Source organism: Brassica napus, chromosome C2 (genome assembly GCF_020379485.1).
Source record: "Brassica napus cultivar Da-Ae chromosome C2, Da-Ae, whole genome shotgun sequence".
Classification (NCBI taxonomy): Eukaryota; Viridiplantae; Streptophyta; class Magnoliopsida; order Brassicales; family Brassicaceae; genus Brassica; species Brassica napus.
Genome location: NC_063445.1, coordinates 32,921,202 through 32,940,702, shown reverse-complemented (window position 1 = coordinate 32,940,702; position 19,501 = coordinate 32,921,202). Strand labels below are relative to the sequence as shown.

The following is a 19,501-nucleotide window of genomic DNA, read 5'->3' as shown; positions in this document are numbered from 1 at the left end:
GGATGGTTTTCTTAGTAACCTCGGATTTGGATTTTGATTATCATTCTCTGCACCTTTCTTTTGTTTCCGAGGATTCTTATCTTTTGGAACCTATTTGGTCTACCACGTTTCATACGTTGTCTAGACTCTGTAGCAACTTGACTGTGTCTCTTCTTGGACATCAAATTCGTTGGTGCTTTACAAGCTGGTTTATATATGACTTAGTCATTCTTTTTCGGGTCAGCAAATGTGTCTGGCATTTGATTAGCTAGCTTTGTAAATGTATAATCTTTAGACGTCTATTTCACATTCTTTAGTCCGAGGATCTTGCCAAGACATTGATGGTTGATTCCATTCTATTTCTTTTACCATTCTTTTACCAGCTTTATTATTTGTTTCTCCTCCTGGTCTTAAAATAATCCATGTACCTGGCCTCAAATATAATCACTCATAGTTGGCTCAAAGTACTTTATTATTGTGGGAGAATCATATCCAACATATATCCTCATCCTCCTTTTGAGGTCCCATCTTAGTTCTCTGTGGTGGAGCAATTAGTACATAGACATCACATCCAAATGTCTTATGATGGGGTATGTCTGGCTCTTGACCCATTAATAATTGTGATAGGGGATATCTATGCTCACTAAATGGCCTGATGCGTATTAACTTAGGTGCATGTAAATTTCGTGTGGCCCAAGCTGTGAATGAGAGTTTTGACCTCATAAGTTATGGTCTATCAATCAGCTATTTGCGTTTTAAAAGATTTCGACCAAGCCGTTCTTGGTATGGACATGTATCACATAATTATCCACATGGACATACCATAATCATTTAAACGCTTGGAACATGTATTCACCAGTATTATCTAGATATATAGTCTTTATTTATGAAAAAGGGGCTCGTAGCCGTTTTACTGGTGATGACCTAATGAGTTTCCCTTGTGTACATGCTACACACGTGAGATTCTTTGGGATAACTCTTCTTATCTTTTAATGTGTGCCTTTTGAATATCAATTTTCGCATCATGTTTGGACCAGGATGGCCAATCCGGTCGTGCCATAAAGTGTATATTTTTGCAGGCTTTTAGCCTTTATCATACTGATCTATGCATAGTCTAGGTCAGTAGAGAATGCAGGTATAGTCTTTAGGACTTATTATGGCCTTGGGTGATTTTATACATATATCTGAAGGAACTCTTTGTTTCCTTCGCCAATTGTTTCAATATGGAAACCATTTATTCTTATATCTTTAAAACTCAATAGGCTACTCTTGCTCTTAGAGCTGGGTGAATATAAGACATCACTGATTTCTAGATGCATACCCTTAGGCAATAATATATTAGCCTAGCCATAGTCTTCTTTCAGACTGGCGATACCTGCTTTAGTACTTATATTGGCATTTTTCAGTGTACTCATATAGAAAAATCATTCATTCATTTAATCTAAGCAGACAATGTAATAGAAATAAATTCAAGGAGATAAAAATCAGAGAAAACATACAAGCAAAGCAATCACACAAGTTTGATGTCGAAATCAGATTATCAACTGGATTCTTTTAGGCAATCATAAGTCTCATATTTCATAAGATCATCTTGATCATGTTCGAAATTATTTTCACCATCTTTATACACCAAGTGGGTTTCGGGATTCTTCCCTTTCATACTCTCTTTGATAGAGGTCACAAAAATGTTTGGGAGTCCTTCATATCTTAGCCCAATGGTTCTCAATTCCACATCTATGGCACACTGATTTGGTCAAGCTTTGTAGTTTAAAGGATATACCACGGCCACTGCCTTGACCATGGCTCAAATTGGGTTGATACCCACGGCCTCTGCCATAGTGATTCCCACGGCCAAATGTGTTATAGTGGCCATGGCCACGTCCTTTCCACCCTCCACGGCCATGACCGTGTGGTCTATCATTCTGGACGTGGTTACCTCTTTTTTTTATTCTGCTGCCTTATTGGTATCAGATAATGGAAGTTAATCCAGGAGGTCTCAATTCACTGTTTCTCATCAGTAATCCATTATTTTGCCCAGCTACCAATAGACTCATCCGCGGACATATAGTCATGGATTCTGGGATTCCTCCAATCAAATAGGGCTTTTGGTAATAACATCGTTCTTTGGTGATCATATCTCGATTTTTAACTCTGTCCAAAGGTCTAGAGGATTCTCTATAGTCAGATACTGATCTTTAAGACTCTTAATAAGATGATGGCTAATAATTAATATTGCCTTGTATCAATCTTTATCATTGGCATTATTGTCTTCTATGATACATTCATCAAGTCTTTTTTTTTTACTTTAGGATAATCTTTGTATCCAATGCCCACCGTAAATAATTATCTCCAGAGAGATTTAGGGCAGCAAAATCCAGGTTGATTTTCGACATCTCAAATCATATATCACTCAATATTTAGGTATAATTTTCATGCGGCCTTACTCTTAAAAACAATCAATTCGGATTTCAATCTTGTGAGGACAATGAGACTATCAATCTTAAAGGCATTTAATCAATCAGTCAATTTCTAGCAAGTCTCAGCAATACTATTTCTATGTGCTCATAATATTATGGTTTATCAAGACTAGCAAAAACGGATTCAATTAATTATGCAATTCGGGTTTAACAATCAATGGATTTTAGCAAGACTAGTAAAAAGATTTATTAATCACTCAATCAGTTTCAAGGCTGATTTTAGCAATACTAGAATATAGATTTCAAGCATGAATTTCAATGAATCAGTTTCAAGGCTGATTTTAGCAATACTAGAATAGATTTCAAGCATGAATTTCAATGAATCAGTTTCAAGGCTGGTTGGTATTTAGCATAAACCATGTGTAAATAATTTATCTAGTATCCGAATTTATCAAACCTCAAAAACATATAACCAGATCAATCAATTTAATCGAACTTAGCATACAATCTTAAACCTCAAGACATTAGATTCTATCATGAATCTATTAACCTAGCATACGGATTCTCAATTCTCAAAGACATCCAAATCAGATCAATATAACCTATCATACGGATTATTTAGGGTTTCTATTTAAAACAGATCAGATTACAAAACTATCAATCCTAACAGATGATATTAAACCTCAAGAATCATGCAATCAGATCATTCGGATTTTAAACAAGTAAACCTCAATCAATCTATCAACCTATATGATTATATAAGAAAAGCAAGCTAGCAACCTATCGGATTCAATCAATGTTTTAACAGGCTGGTCGGTTTAAACAATTTTAAATCAGATGAACAATTAACCAAGCAGGATGAGAAAATAAATCTATCAATTTAACGGTCAAACAATTCTAGCAACATAGCATCAGATTCAATCAGATTTAAAACCTCAATGATCAAAACCGAAAACAGTTTTGATTTCAAAATATTCGATTAGGGTTTTAATATGTGATTTGATAATTATAGTATAATTAATTCTGATACTTATATTATTTAGGGTTTATAGATATAGGGTTAGGGTTTATCGGATTTTAACTTGTAAAAACCGATTTGGAGTTTTAATCATGTAGGAACATGATTTAGGGTTTGGGGTATCGAACTTTTAGAGCTTCGATTTACTCAATTAAGATTTTTGATCTATTACCCTATGGTTTTGATTCATAAAGATTAAGGTTTTAGGGTTTCATTCTTTATCAATCAATCCATGTTCGATTATGGGTTCTTAGGTTTTGAATTACCTTTTAATCTTAGATGATTGTTGAATCGGACCACGAAAGGAGTTGAGCCGCGAGCTGGACACGAACGGGACGCGAGCTGGAATGGATCGAGTCGCTTCTATCGGGTCGCAGACGTCTTTTGTTGCTTGATCAGGAACGCCTTGAACGTCGGATGCGAGCTATCTGATGCTGTCGCGAACGAGGAAGAGGTCGCGTGCTGGAGCTGCTCTTGGGTCGCGAACGTCTGAGCTAGGATCAGGAACGCCTTGGGCTGAAGCTGATCGGGGACGCGAGCTGGAACAGATGCGGGAACAAGGGACGCGATCGGGGTTTAGGGTTCGTCGGATCGCCGGCTAGGGTTAGGGTTTTTCGATTTGGGTATTATCTTAGAGATTTAGAGTTTCGTGCTGATAACGTGTTATGAAAGTAATGGAAAAGTCTATCTTTATTCATAACATAGAGGTTCCTTATATAGGAGATTACACCGTGATAGATAAATGAAAAGATTACATGCCATCCACAAATCATTAATTATATTGGCTATCAAGAATTACCTCTTCTTTTCCATGGATATTTTGAAAGAATATAATTAAGAGAAACTGGGTCGCATGCAAACCTCAAAATTATTTGGTTTTCTATTGTTGCAGGGATCGTCTCTTCTAAATTGTAGGCAAAAGGAAACAAAAGAAACACAAATTTTAAAGCAACACATCCACTTGATTGGTTCAAGACTTCAAACAATGAATGAAGCCATTTGATCAAGTCTTTCATAAATCTTACCTGTTTGTTTTAAGAGACCACAACAACTCAATACTAAGAGCTCTCAATCATTCTACGCAAATAAGAATCTATCACATGAAAGTTATGGCATTTGACATGCATTACTTCTAAACATCTTCACATATATTGGATTTTGTACTATATTAAACAAGAGGATAAAAATGACTCATCAGACCTAAACTCTACTCATGGCTTTCAGGAGACTCAGCACCCGGGTTTGGATTGTTGAAGCCACCACCACCACTTGGTGGAGCAGCAGCTGGATTTGTAGGATACGAAGGAGGAGGCGGAGGAAGAGGAAGTCCATTATAATTGGGTGGTGGTCCACCACCTTGACCTGGTATTGGAGCCATTCCTGGTGGCCTCAGCATACCGTTCTGTGAAGGTGGAGGTAGAGGAGCACCAAGCGGTGCCATCATCTGTGGTACTCCCGGAGGAGGCATGTAACCTGGCAGAAGTACAAAGGATTACATGTCAATTCAAAAAACAACTGAATGCAAAGAAGAACTGAAACATCTAGATATGAACAACATGATTTTAAAAAATGGATTCTTCACTAAACCTATTTCATAAGAGTCATCATGATACATGCTTCTCGACTCGACCCACCTATATAGATGCAGTTCTTCACTAAGCTTATTTCTCATCACTAGTCTTTTCTAAGTATTACTTACTACGATAGTGTTACTTCCTAAACCTTGGTAATGTAACTCGGGAAACCAGGCAAGTTGTTAACAGAAACTACCTTGAGCAGGCATCATGGGTCTAGGCAGGAGAGGAGGTCGCATCCCCATAGGCATAGTTCCAGGTGGTGGCATCATAGGAAGGCGAGGTCTAGCGAGCATATGCTGCTGATTAAACACACCACCAACTTGTTGGTACGCTGCAGCTTGGCCAAGATGCTCTTTAATCCTCTGATCAATCAGACTTTGGGTTTGTTGTTCTTCAAATTGCTGATAGTATATTCTCACATTCGCCTGAAGAACATAATCAAAACTCTATTAAAAGAACATACACCAAGCAAAAAATATAAAAACATTATGGATTGATTGTTTATATAACCTTGTGTTTGTAACCAGCATTGTGCACCGATGGCTGAAAAATAAAAATAAAAACTTGAGCTAATAAAAAAAGAGAAAAAGATAAAAATAGCACTAAATCAAGTTTTTGTTTCCAAACTAGCACTCAAGGTCAAAAATCACAAAAATAGCACTTAATGTTTTATCAAAAGTCACAAACTTAGGGTTTAGAGTTAAAGGGTGTGGTTTAGGATTTAGGGTTTAGGGTTTAGAGTTTAGGGTTTAGGGTTTAAAATTTAGGGTTTAGGGTTTAGAGTTTAGGGTTTAGGGTTTAGAGTTTAGAAATGAGGTTTTGGGTTTAAGATTTCAAATTTTGAAAAATAAAAAAATTAAAATTTTCAAAGGATAAACTTAGAAATGTGTTATTTTGGTCATTTTAGTTTTTGAGTGCTATTTTTGTGATATAAACTTAGAAATTTGCTATTTCGGAGATTTGCCATAAAAAAACCATTTAACAAAGAAAAATAATCTTCACCACAAAATCAGAAGCTTGATTCCTATTTCCTAGTAACAATTAAGTAGCTGAGCCAAGCCAAATGCAAGAATCGAACCAATGTACCGGGTGAATAACCCTACTGCTCTTAAATCGGAAACTTAACAGACACCGCCGGAGATTAAAGAGGAAGGTAGGTTAAGAAGACTTACGGAATCGTGCGTGAGATAAGTATCGCAATAATCACAGTAATACCTGCGAAAAAAGTCAAGTAATCAAAACCAAAAACGAACTACATGTATGGAGATCTCGGACCCAAGAACCTTGCGAGTGAGTGAGAGAGACGGAAACTCGGGGGAGGTAGGAAGATGATTTGTCAATCCAATGGTACAGATTTATTTAAGATATCTGACGGCTATTATTGACCTGAGAAGTATCTCAATTAAAACGGCGTCGTTTTAGACGATGTATATAAAAAAGGAGATAATTTTTAACGATGATCGGAGATATCTCCCCGCCGGACGCTTTAATCCCAGGTTCGTCGGATCTTTATTGAGCTTCTTTTTTTTTTTTTATGTCGGCATAAGTTTCATGTTGAATGATGGATATGTGTAGTTGTTGAAGGAAAGGCGGAAGTGAGGAAGACGAAGAATCTGCTACCGCCGTTATCAGCGGTGGCGTCTCATTTTGGCACAAGCGGATTGTCCGTCGCGTTGGCCACCGGCGTGACTCATCCTCTTGGTTAGATTCCTCCTCATGCCTTTGGTTCACTCGTAATTTAGTCTCACTCCAGTTTTGGTTTAGAAATTAGAAACTGAGCTACACACACTTGTTGTATTGTATTGTATTGGATGATCCACCTTAGAAGAAAAACATGATGGTGTTTGTAATTCTATATCTGGATTATTATTTTCCAATTCCTCGAATTGCCTTCTTCTGGTAGAAGAGTTCTTTGATTTGCAATGTTCTGCACTTGGATGTAGTAGTCCTGCGGTTGTGGTTAGATCGGTTAATTCGGGTTTTCTTGTTCGTTTTTTTTTTTTGTTAATTTGGAAATGTAAAACAGTAAAAGTCTGTCTAATTGAACCATCTGGGTTCGGTTTTAAATTTTGACTTTTCGATTTAAGTTTTGGTTTTATTCCGGAGAATTTAGGCTATATTTAGATTTCAAATCATTCCGTTAGTTTGTTTATTTCACTTCGAATATTGGTATAAATCGGTTTAGTTGCAATTAGAAGGAGTTAATTTGGAAATGTGCCTATCAGTTCAAAACTGATAACCGAACATGAACCAAAAACCAAAAATTCAGGTAATCGCTGCCCCATGTGTAGGTTTGTAGCACTAGTAGTGTGATGGATTTTCAAGTTTCCTCTTAGGATAGTCATCTTTGTATAACGTAGCAACAGAAGTACTTGGTCAGTGCATAAGTCTTGTCTCAACTACTTTGGGCATATGATGTGGGATTTTAAAGTTAGGGACTGAGAAGATATCACAGAAGAAAGTGGTTGCCCTTCCATCATAATATACTCATCCTAAATGGTTTCTCTCCTTGTTTGCGTTTTCAGATGTATTGAAAGTAAGATTGCAGATGCAGCATGTTGGACTTGGACAAAGAGGCCCAGTAATCGGAATGGTAATAATGTCTTGATGAAACATGTACTGTGTCCTCTTGATGGTAGAGTTTTAACTCTTTGAAATGTTCTTCTGTTTCAGACTGGAATCCTTCTTCAACTACGGAAGAATGAAGGGCCTAGGTCTTTGTACTTGGGTTTGACTCCTGCTCTCACTAGATCAGTGCTTTACGGTGGTCTCAGATTGGGACTATACGAACCCACCAAGGTTTCTTTCGATTGGGCGTTTGGGTCTACCACTGTCTTGGTCAAGATAGCATCAAGAGCATTTGCTGGGGCCTTCTCCACTGCATTAACCAACCCGGTTGAAGTTGTCAAGGTAGGTGGAAAACTTAAGAATTTGTTAGATTCTGCTGCTCATTCTTGGTTTATTAAGACAAGTAACAACCTGGCTTTCTGTTAGGTAAGGTTGCAGATGAATCCAAACGCAGTTCCCATGGCACAAGTGCGGGAAATAGTCTCTAAAGGAGGTATAGGAGCTTTGTGGAAAGGATTTGGTCCTGCCATGGTTAGATCTGCAGCACTAACTGCCTCACAGCTTGCAACATACGACGAAACAAAGCGGGTCATATTTAAGACTAGCCTACGATTGATTCAAAAGAAGGTTGCGGCTTTCTAACATTCGAGCACCTAATGTTTCTTGTAACTGCAGATTCTGGTTACACAAACTTCTTTGGAAGAAGGGTTCATCTTCATTTATGGTAAAAGTTTTACAACCACTGCCCAATTCTACTTTTACACATTCGGGTAACAAAATCAGATAAATGGACAGAAACTAACTAATCTACCACTTGCTGAATGAAGCTCAAGTGTGGTTGCAGGTGTAGTAAGCACGCTGATAACTGCTCCCATGGACATGATTAAAACACGCTTGATGATGCAGCATGATTCCGGAAGCTCCAGAATCTACAGAAACGGGTTTCACTGTGGTTACAAGGTAATGTAATATACATTTTAGTATATACTTTCACTGGGAGTTACTTGTGTTGAACGTTGATGTTCTATATCTATGTTTCATCCTTCAGGTTGTTCGCAAAGAAGGACCTATGGCACTTTACAAAGGGTTAGACAAAAAGATATCATTTCTTGAGGATATATAGAAACAGTTATTAGAGCATCTTCAACCCCTCTATTTTTCACTCAAAAATAAAGTTTAGAGTAAAAAATGCTCCAATGATACTCTATTTCTCACTCTATCTACTCCAAATATAGAGTAGTTTTTTTTTTTTGTTTATCGCTCTATTTTCTACTCTAAAATAGAGTACTATTGGAGTAAACTCAAACTCTATTATAAAACTACTCTATTTTAGAGTAAAAAATAGAGTAAGCCATTGGAGATGGTCGTAGTAAAATAAATTAAACGTTTCTTCGCTATTTTCGCTCGGCTCGGACCACAAACGATGATCACGTTCATACTCTGCGAGAAGCTAAGATCACTCGCTGGACTTCACACAATGTAGCCACTCGAGGGTCCGGTCCGGCTCCAGCTTAAGTTCTACTCCAATTTTGAAGAAAATAAAATTAAGAGTACGTGAGCTTGTTATTCACCACAAAATTTTAATTATTATTTGTTAATTGTCTTAGGTTTATTTATATTTATCAACCGTCCAATTTTACGGAATCACAATCTTGTTCACCATTGGAAGCCTTAGAATCAACTTTTATTATAAAGAAAAGGTTTCTTGACAAAAAAAAAATTATAAAGAAAAGGTTAAGTACTTTTTGTTGTTGTTTATATTCTTATTGTCTTCTTAATCAGATCGGATAGGCACTGAATTCAAATGTTATTTATCCAAATAAAAATATATGCGTAGTGGTTATGTCGAAATCACTTATATGTTTCAAAAGTGTGTCTCTATCACGAAGAATACATTTTTTTTTTTTTGAAACACACATTTTTTTTTAATAATTGATTACAACTAATTATCCAAACAAAACAATAATTATTAGATTTGTCATGGTGGAAGTTGGTTGTCGACAATGATGTAAACATCACGTTCAAAACTTGTAGGGCTATTATGTGAAAGACGAAAGAATTCAGGGGTCTATTTGTTGGAAATAGAAGAGAAATTTAATTTTGTGGCGTGGAGAAAGGAGAAAGGAGCAAGTTGGAGCTGCTCGAGTCTTTTGTTTTCTGGTCGCGTTGGCGGGACAGTCTGTCATGCAAATGTTTTGTCCCTTAGTTTACGATTTAATCACGGTTTTGCCATTCTTTCTGCTTTGATCTGACCATTTTGCCCTTGGACATTGATGTTTCAGTTGTGATCCTCTTTTACTGAGAGCTACGGTCAAACTCTTTTCGCGCTTATCCATTTACATTAAAAGAATGTTTTTAAAGTGATCTCTCTTTCATTTTTAAAAAGGGATTTTTTAACTACTCCCTCCATTTTTTAATATAAGTCGTTTTAAAATTGTGCACATAGATTAAGAAATCATTAATTTTTTATATTTTATAAACAAAAACATCATTAATTATTTACCTAACCACAAATCAACCAATAATAAAATAGAAAATATATTATCATTGGTCATATAACATTAATTGTTGATAAATTTTACATAGAAAACCGAAAACGTCATATAATTTGGAACATAAAAATTTCTCTAAAACGACTTATATTAAGAAACGGAGGGAGTATAATAATTAAGAATTAAGTAGCCAAGTCTTCAGGAGTTGATTCGTTTAGAGGATACGGCAGCAAATGTTGAAATTTGAGGGCGCAAAGTTGCTGGTTATCAGCTTTAAACAGTGTACCATTTATTTGGTTAGGTATTGGTTTTCAGTTTGGTTTCGGTTCGGTACTGATTTTTGGACAATTTCGGATAACACAGATAAAAAGTGATATTTGTTTTTTGGGTTAAACATCGGATAATTCGCGTTATTCGTTTAAAAATATTGGATAATTAAGATAAATTCAAATATTTTGAATAACACATTTTGGGTAATTCGAATTTTTCGGATAATTTATTTTATAAATAGTATTTTAGGATATTTAAATATTTAAAAATAAACATATATTTTGCATATTCATGTGCCTATTTGGTTCTTGGTCGGTTTCAGTTTTTAGTTCGATATATATAAGAAACATTCAAATATTTGTGAGAACTGCTGGGCTAAGTTTTGGCTTTGTTAATTTGGTTCAGGTTCGGTTTTCGGTTCTCAATTGATTAACACAACATGTTTTTTTTTTCTGGACACTGGAAAACATAGATAAGGTTTTCAATGGAACTAACATTGATATAAGATTTGAATCGATCAATTTAATTTTATATGTGTTTTACATAAAATAGTAAAATGTGGTGATAACTCTAGTTCTAGATGTTAAAAATTATTATGAAGATGATATCGTTTCCTAGTCTTTGCATATTGTTTTTATTTTTTGTTACTTTAAAACTATAAAGATCTTTGGTGAAATGGTGCACACATTTGGTTATATTATTGATTTTTTTTGACAATTTAGAAGTGATTGATAGAATTTTTTTTTATCGTTTAGAGATTATAGCTAGGTTGTATTGAAGCATGGTTGAAGGTGGAAACACGCGAAAAAGCATTGAAAACTCGTTTCATGAAAATTTCATCTTGGAAATTCAATAAAAAATTGCGTTTCTGTTTTAAAAACTTACGATTCTATTTTGAAAATGTGTAAAAGACTTTATTTTAGAACATATTCTATAAATAATTAATAACAATAGGCACATATTTGTTATTTTGATAAGTCAAAAACCCTAACTAATATCATCCCCAATTAGTTAAACTTAAAATTGTGTAAATAAACCAAAGTCAATATATATAGAGCTGTTTACGTATAAAGTTACTTTTCCAGGTTTGTTTGCATGTCACATACTTTGGGACTCAAGGGTACTATTTGCTTTACTTTTGTTTTTTTTCTCCCGTAAATGTCATTTTCACAGACGAGATGTGCTTTTCTGGTTAAGGTAAAAAGGAGAAAGTAATCTTCTCTATTAAAAGATAAGTACCATTTTTATCTACCATAAAAAAGTCATACTAGTCTTATTAGGTCCATTTCATTAATTACATTTATTTAATTATTTATATTAATCTATTCAATATATAAAGATATTAATAATAAATCAATTTTAACTGTAAATTTAAATTTTATTTTTAGTTATAACAAAATGTTGAGAAAAAATCTAACAAAATCTTTCTAAAAATTTAAAATATTTTATTTAAATCAATACCATTGATTAATTTCGTAATTAATAATATATATTATTAAACATTAATTTAAATAACATTTTATTATAAAAAAAATAAAATAAAAGTGTATGCTATTTTTCAAATTTTATAATTATATTCTATATCTTCTTTATTAAAAGAAATACCATAAAAATTCATACTAGGTCTATTTTATCAATTTCTATTTGACTATTTAAGTTAATCTATTTAATAAATAACATTTCTAAAAAATCTTATAAATTATATAGATATTAATAAATAAATTTAAATTATAAATTTAAATTTTATTTTTACTTAAAACAAAATATGTTGAAAAAACCTAACAAAATCTTAATAAAATTTTAAAATATTTTTAAATTAATGCAGCGATTGATTTCATAATTAATAATATATTATTATTATAATGTATTTAGTTATAAAATCCCACAATATACTAAAATAAATAACATAGAAATATAAATTATGCTAAGAAAATATTAGTTTATAGTATAACTAAATAAAATTTTAAAATGTATTGTATTCAGTCTGTAAAAATTAGAAAAAATGAAGGAGATTCTCAATTTTTTTTATTTCATACTATGAATTTATTTTACCAAACTCTAAAATATATTAATATATAATAACAATTAATAATAAAGTAAAATATATAAAACAAATCATTATACATTAATAATATCGAATAAGAAACATAACCAATAGCATTATAGATTTACACAATATATAACACTAAAATGTAAATATCTTTTAAAGTTTTGCGATGGTATCCGTTATATATTTATAAAATAAAAATCTATCCGCACATCCGTGCGGGTGAAAAACCTAGTTGACTTTAAATGGAAAGTGACCGAACCAGATAGGGGGGGGGGAGAATAATTGACTTTCATACTTTTTGTGTAATTAGTGTTTCACCCTCCCACTTTTATTTTGTTAGTTTTTGTTGTCAAAATATATATAGCTAATGTATTTGATATAATAAATTATAACTTTGTATTTCTATATTTTAACATTTTAATTTTTAATTTATTTGTGTTTATGGTCAACTAGTTTTGTAGTTACGTATATTTGATTGGTAGATGTGGACGAATAGAAAGTGGTCGAACAATATGAAAAAGTTTTTGGAACGGTAGTAGTGGTGATAGTGTAGGTTGTGTAGATATGGTAAAGATATTGTTGACCGTGGTCAGGAGTGGTGTAGTTATAGATAGGAGAGGGTGTCTAGCCGTTGATGTGGCCTGGAGAGCTGTGGATGCATACAACTTATATAAAAGGCAGTGGTTTAACATCGATTGGGCTAAATTGTAAGATTAAAATGTTTGGGGAAAATCGATTGGACCATTCTACACATTTTAAAAGGTAAGATAAATTCATAAACACCTAAGATTTGGAAGACCAGATCTGTAAATATGGAGAAACCACCATTGATGTGCTCCATCCTTCTTCTCTTTTGATATGGTTGATGATGACGGTTCCGGTAGTGACCACGACGGGAGAGCTGACCACGGAGAGGACGAGGCCACTTGGACAGATATAACGTGGTTTTGGTTGCTTCGAATCAATACCGGTTTTGTACCACTGCGAAGAAGCTTGAGCCACAACGGTGATGCTGAAGGCGAACTCGATAGAGAAGATAGATTACGCATTCCAATGCTCCAAATCTACAATAGAAACAAGGGGATGTAGGAGAATAATTGACTTTCATACTTTTTGTGTAATTAGTGTTCCACCCTCCCACTTTTATTTTGTTAGTTTTTGTTGTCAAAATATATATAGCTAATGTATTTGATATAATAAATTATAACTTTGTATTTCTATATTTTAACATTTTTATTTTTAATTTATTTGTGTTTATGGTCAACTAGTTTTGTAGTTACGTATATTTGATTGGTAGATGTGGACGAATAGAAAGTGGTCGAACAATATGAAAAAGTTTTTGGAACGGTAGTAGTGGTGATAGTGTAGGTTGTGTAGATATGGTAAAGATATTGGTGACCGTGGTCAGGAGTGGTGTGGTTATAGATAGGAGAGGGTGTCTAGCCGTTGATGTGGCCTGGAGAGCTGTGGATGCATACAACTTATATAAAAGGCAGTGGTTTAACATCGATTGGGCTAAATTGTAAGATTAAAATGTTTGGGGAAAATCGATTGGACCATTCTACACATTTTAAAAGGTAAGATAAATTCATAAACACCTAAGATTTGGAAGACCAGATCTGTAAATATGGAGAAACCACCATTGATGTGCTCCATCCTTCTTCTCTTTTGATATGGTTGATGATGACGGTTCCGGTAGTGACCACGACGGGAGAGCTGACCACGGAGAGGACGAGGCCACTTGGACAGATATAACGTGGTTTTGGTTGCTTCGAATCAATACCGGTTTTGTACCACTGCGAAGAAGCTTGAGCCACAACGGTGATGCTGAAGGCGAACTCGATAGAGAGGATAGATTACGCATTCCAATGCTCCAAATCTACAATAGAAACAAGGGGATGTAGGTGAATTGAAAGGGTAAAGGATGTTGAGATCTGCGATTATTGGTCTGCTCGTTGAAAAAAAACAAATCGTTAATATTTAGGGTTAGAATAAAAAAAGAGAGTGGGGTCAGGATAGAGAAAGAGAGAGTGTATCACCATAAAGAGAAAGAGAGGTAACTAAACTAATTCTAGTTTTGGAGGTAAATTAGAAATTGTCACACAAGAAAGTACGTGACATGGAGAAAATATGTGTAAGTGATATGGACTTGAGAAAAAGTATGTGCAAGCTTAAATTATATATATATATATATATATATATAGATGTTGCCAAAACGTTTTCATTTTTTTTTAAATTCAAAATCACGATTCCATATTTCGTTTTAGCGTATTCGTTTCCACTTCCATATTACGTACGATTATAGACACGGTCGTGCCTGACATCACATGGGTCCCAAGCACAAAATAATTATATGGCCATTTTACAATGAATTAGTGAAAACTGAAAATCAATCCTTATCTAAGGTTGAACGGCAATCGAGCTTGTCACCTCTAAATGCTCTTGTAGCCAACTGATCTAGGGAAGAATTTGTCAAATAATTGTCCCTTTAAGTACATAAGTTATATCCAAGGTCCCAAGCACATGATTTACTTGCTTTCATTCGGGCACAACCCTGATTATAGATTTGATTTAATAGTTAATCTAGTCTTAACATTTATTTGAAGAAAGATATTGAAACAAAAGAAAAATATTCAGAAGAAATAATGACATCTTGTTTTACACTTCCTCCATTTCATAATGTTACATATTTTACAAAAACTTATTACAAAAAGATACATTTTATGTATTTTCAATACATATTTTGTTAACTAATAATGATCAATTGTAAATTTCAAAAAACTTAATTGCACTTATTAAATTTTTATTGGTTTAGATTTATGAAAAAAAATAATCAAAAAAGATATGTATTTATTAAATATTTTATTAATATGTGTGAAAAAAAATTAAAATATTCATTATATTGAAAGTGGGAGTATTTAATTCCATTATTCAATTAGAGTTTTGGAAATGTGAGCCTTATACAAAAATATACAGTAGGTTATAAAACTGACAGCTTCCCCTCCATCTTTTAAGTAAACAATAGAAGTTGATGTAGGGAAAGAAAGGTAAACAAGTTTGACTACAATTATCTATTTCGAACCAATAAAGGAAACAGAAAAAACAACCACACAAACCGGGTAACGGCAGGGCAATATAGTAAATTCGGTTTGCAATCTCATAACAAGACAAAAAAATCCCAAGTGTTTTCCCCGCATCATAAAGCTTGGCCTTCCCCTTTGTACACCTGTCAATGGCAAATATCGTAAATAAGTAGTAACAGAAAGGGTTTAAATTAGGTTGTCAGCATTTTTAGTTTAATTCCAGCTTATCAAAATTCCACCATTTTCTTCCTCTCCTTCATAATTGATTTAAAAAACAAATATTTGTTTTAGAAACAAAAAAATTGCCGGGAGAGAGAAAAGGAGAAGACGACAGGAGAGAGAGACGACCAATTTGTCAAATAGAGAGAGAGAAGAAGGAGAAGACGGAGACAACAATGGCGGAAGAAAATAGGGAGAAGAATGAAGGAGGAGAAGAAGAAGAGAGCGTTAAGGTTTTCGTGGGACAAATACCGAAACACATGTCGGAATCTCAACTCCTTACATTGTTTCAAGAGTTCGCTGTTGTCGACGAGGTTAACATCATTAAGGACAAGTTCACACGCGCCTCTCGAGGTTTATTTCTCATCCTCTCTGTTTCTCTTTCAATGTGATTCGTCGAGATTTATTTGAATTATTTCGAAACCCTAACCTTTGTTTTGGGCCATCCTCGTGATTTAGGATGTTGTTTTGTAATATGTCCATCGAGAGAGGAAGCAGATAAGCTGGTCAATGCTTGTCATAACAAGAAGACATTACCTGGTGTATGTTTTTTTATTTCTCCTTCCGGGGATTTATTTTGTTAAGATTCTTGAATAAGTATTGATGAAGCTTCTATAATTGAATTTCACATTTATTCAGAGTCAGGTTTTAAGAATCTCGTGAATTGTTTTTAATTTACTATTGTACTTGGTTTTGGGTTTCTGTTTAATTTCCAGAATAGGCAAGTTTTGATTTGTATACATGCTTCCAACGAAGCGTTCCCTTTCTGTATTTAGGTGTTTCCCAAATCAGAACCGAGTCTAAGGGTCAGCTTTGTCGGAATCTTGTGTCATTGGTCTGAAATGGTGTCTTCAAACCCAAGAAACTGAAACCAATTGGATATTTCTAGTAAAATTACTAGAAATGGGTCCTTAACCGAAACAGATTGTTAGTTTGATCCTCGCTTCTTACGAAAAACCTGAATAATTATTGTCACAAAATGTAATATGTTAATTTGTTTGAAATTATGATGAATCTTGTGACATCATTGGTCTGATGATGAATTTTTGTGTTTGTTTTCGCAACATTATTAATTTTTTTTTTTTCTGTGGGCTTTATAGGTAAACTTTGGGATGATAATCAAAGCTTATCGTTCTCTAACGTGCCTTGTTTTTTTTTTTAAATAATGTTTCTCAGGCAGCCAGTCTATTGCAAGTAAAGTATGCAGATGGCGAACTGGAAAGGCTAGGTGATGCCGCCATCATCTGTTGTTAGAACTGCTTCTATGTGATTCTTCTTTTATTAATTCTTTTATTCTACAATGCAGAGCACAAGCTTTTTGTCGGTATGCTTCCAAAGAATGTCTCTGAAGCTGAACTTCTATCGTTATTCTCCAAGCACGGCACCATAAAGGATCTACAGATTCTAAGAGGTGCTCAACAAACAAGCAAAGGTTTTAAACCCATTTTCTGTGTTGTCTTCTTCTTTTCGTTTTTTTCTCCGTTGTTTTGATAACCTTCTGTGTGTGTATTTTTTTGTTAGGCTGTGCTTTTCTCAAGTATGAGACAAAAGAACAAGCTGTTTCTGCCATGGAATCCATCAATGGAAAACACAAAATGGAGGTGATTTGCTTTTGTTACTTTTTGTTAACTCACCTTTCCTCCTGTGACAGTTTCATCACTTTATTGTTTGATTTCTTCTTAGGGTTCAACTGTTCCTTTAGTTGTCAAATGGGCAGACACAGAAAGGGAGAGACACACAAGAAGACTTCAAAAGGCTCAATCTCACCTCACTCGATTAGCTACCGCTGATCCAACAAACCCCTCATTATTTGGAGCATTACCCATGAGCTATGCTCCACCATATAATGGATATGGTTACCACGTAAGCGAGCTATAACATATGTTTCATTCAAAATCATAACTTATAAAAGTTCCTCCTTTTCATTTTCCACAGCAAGCTCCTGGAACTTATGGCTACATGCTACCACCAATTCAGAACCAAGCTCCATTACCCAATCTAGGTAATAGCAACGCGCTGCAAAGAACCTCACCTGACTCTGTGCCACCTCGCTTGGCCCGTAGGAACTTTCCTTTGCCTCCAGCAAACTACATGGGCTCTGGCTATCCCCCTGTGAGAGGTCTCCCTTATCCATTGGCTCATCCTAGAGGGATTATGAATCCTCGCCCTCTAAGTAGCTCTCCTGGATCCATATCACCTGGCGGGTCAACACCTTTAGGAATCGGTTTGAGTTCCGTGGTTCAATCTCAAACCGAAGGTTAGTGTTAAGTACCTTATTCTTTTCTATTCTCTTCTATTTCTTTAGACCTTAAACATTATGTTTGGTTCTTCAGGTCCAGAAGGTGCGAATCTGTTTATCTATAACATACCTCGTGAATATGGGGATCAAGAACTCGCTGCTGCGTTTCAACCTTACGGTATTGTTCTGAGCGCTAAGGTGTTTGTAGACAAAGCCACTGGTGTAAGCAAATGTTTTGGTAAGCTCTCTCTTTAGTTTGGTACTAAAGATTGGTCATTGTAAATGGTGAAGTGAATGACTCACAAGTTGTTGTTGGTTGCAGGTTTTGTTAGTTATGACTCACAAGCAGCTGCTCAGAACGCTATTGACATGATGAACGGTCGCCATTTAGGCGGTAAGAAATTGAAAGTCCAGCTTAAGAGAGACGACAACAACAACAACAACAACAAAGGCCAACAGAGTAGTTAAACTCATACAACTCTTCTCAACTACAAGAAAAAAACAAAAGGTCGGGCTAATGAGTCGACCAAAGAATTGGACCAATCTTGAATAGATGCATGCATCTGTGTATAACTCCAAATCTCTCAAATCAAACCAGAATCTATAACTTCCTCTGCAAATGAATCATCTTTTTCATTTTTTTTTTAATTTCTGCAAATAACAATTTGTAATTTATGCATCATTGAAATTCATGTAGACATTTTATGATTTATTAACATTAAATTCATTGAATTTTCTCTTTAGTTTTTTTTAATGGTCTAATTTGTTGTTTTAAGTAGAGAGATTCACCGTTATCCGAACAAAAAATTCTATCTATTCATGCGATTCATTCAATTTATGTTTATGTCTTACTTAATTATGTGCGAGTAGTTTATCAATTTCTTCAGACTTATCTTTTGTTTGCCTTCAAGCAAAAAATATAATAGTCATGTGAAAGAGGTTTGAAAAGTGCAGGGATTTACACATCTTTAAAACTACTACCTTCAACTTTGCAATGTTGCAAGCTACATCGAATCAGTGCCTAACTTCAGAAGCATTTCAATGTACTAAATCCTAGCTTAGCAACCATATCATCCAACCCAGAACACAACTACTAGCGCTTGACATACTCCTCTACTGACCTCATTTCTGCAAAGTGTAGGCTAAATATTGAGAGTATCGATCACTAAACACATAGACTCTTACTTAAGCATAGGCTTGGGTTCGCGGGTCAACCCGCCCCACTCCACCCGCCAACCCACGGGTCGACTCTTTTTTTTACTTAAAATTTTGACCCGCTCAACCCGCAAAGAAATAAACTAATGCCCGCACCACCCTACTTTATTTTTCGGGTAATCCGCGGGACCCGCGTGTTATATTTTTAATTGAAAAATAATTATTAAATTAGTTTTTCTATAAAATAACATATTTATAAATAATTTTTTATATTATTTTTTTAAAAATAATTATTTTTAAAGAAAATTAGTATTTTATAAAAAATATATATATTTTTTTTAAAAACGACTTTTTTTTTTAATTTTGCGGGTTGACGGATACCCGCGAATCAAAATCCACCAACTAGGGCTGGGCACAAATACTTGATACCCGAC

At 34.5% G+C, this 19,501-nt stretch overlaps 3 protein-coding genes across 3 annotated transcripts; 2 read left to right on the top strand and 1 right to left on the bottom strand.

Moving 5' to 3' along the window:
• Positions 1–4,353: 4,353 nt before the first annotated feature.
• On the bottom strand, positions 4,354–6,327 carry LOC106404864 (U1 small nuclear ribonucleoprotein C-like; the record flags this gene model as incomplete). Its single annotated transcript, XM_013845520.3, has 5 exons — positions 4,354–4,887; positions 5,185–5,416; positions 5,502–5,534; positions 6,164–6,206; positions 6,275–6,327. Coding segments are annotated over 5 exons (627 nt in total), but the record flags the coding sequence as incomplete, so codon positions are not given.
• Positions 6,170–9,203, top strand: LOC106405067 (mitochondrial substrate carrier family protein ucpB-like). The gene is made up of 8 exons (XM_048748556.1): positions 6,170–6,487; positions 6,567–6,692; positions 7,517–7,584; positions 7,665–7,901; positions 7,986–8,147; positions 8,235–8,283; positions 8,404–8,519; positions 8,608–9,203. The coding sequence occupies exons 1-8, from the start codon at positions 6,448–6,450 to the stop codon at positions 8,680–8,682; spliced, it is 873 nt and encodes a 290-aa protein (XP_048604513.1). The 5' UTR covers positions 6,170–6,447; the 3' UTR covers positions 8,683–9,203.
• Positions 9,204–15,696: 6,493 nt separating this feature from the next.
• Positions 15,697–18,644, top strand: LOC106380585 (RNA-binding protein BRN1). The gene is made up of 9 exons (XM_013820374.3): positions 15,697–16,027; positions 16,133–16,215; positions 16,850–16,901; positions 16,980–17,105; positions 17,195–17,274; positions 17,357–17,536; positions 17,609–17,930; positions 18,007–18,150; positions 18,235–18,644. The coding sequence occupies exons 1-9, from the start codon at positions 15,850–15,852 to the stop codon at positions 18,378–18,380; spliced, it is 1,311 nt and encodes a 436-aa protein (XP_013675828.1). The 5' UTR covers positions 15,697–15,849; the 3' UTR covers positions 18,381–18,644.
• The last annotated feature ends 857 nt before the right edge of the window (positions 18,645–19,501 follow it).

Bases quoted from the DNA above. Each gene is read 5' to 3' on its own strand.
- LOC106405067 (XM_048748556.1), top strand. From the start codon at position 6,448: ATGATCGGAGATATCTCCCCGCCGGACGCTTTAATCCCAG. The intron at 8,148-8,234 runs GTCATATTTAAG...TTGTAACTGCAG, and splicing joins CATACGACGAAACAAAGCGG to ATTCTGGTTACACAAACTTC. The intron at 8,284-8,403 runs GTAAAAGTTTTA...GTGTGGTTGCAG, and splicing joins AGGGTTCATCTTCATTTATG to GTGTAGTAAGCACGCTGATA.
- LOC106380585 (XM_013820374.3), top strand. From the start codon at position 15,850: ATGGCGGAAGAAAATAGGGAGAAGAATGAAGGAGGAGAAGAAGAAGAG. The intron at 16,028-16,132 runs GTTTATTTCTCA...CTCGTGATTTAG, and splicing joins GTTCACACGCGCCTCTCGAG to GATGTTGTTTTGTAATATGT. The intron at 17,106-17,194 runs GTTTTAAACCCA...TTTTTTTGTTAG, and splicing joins TGCTCAACAAACAAGCAAAG to GCTGTGCTTTTCTCAAGTAT.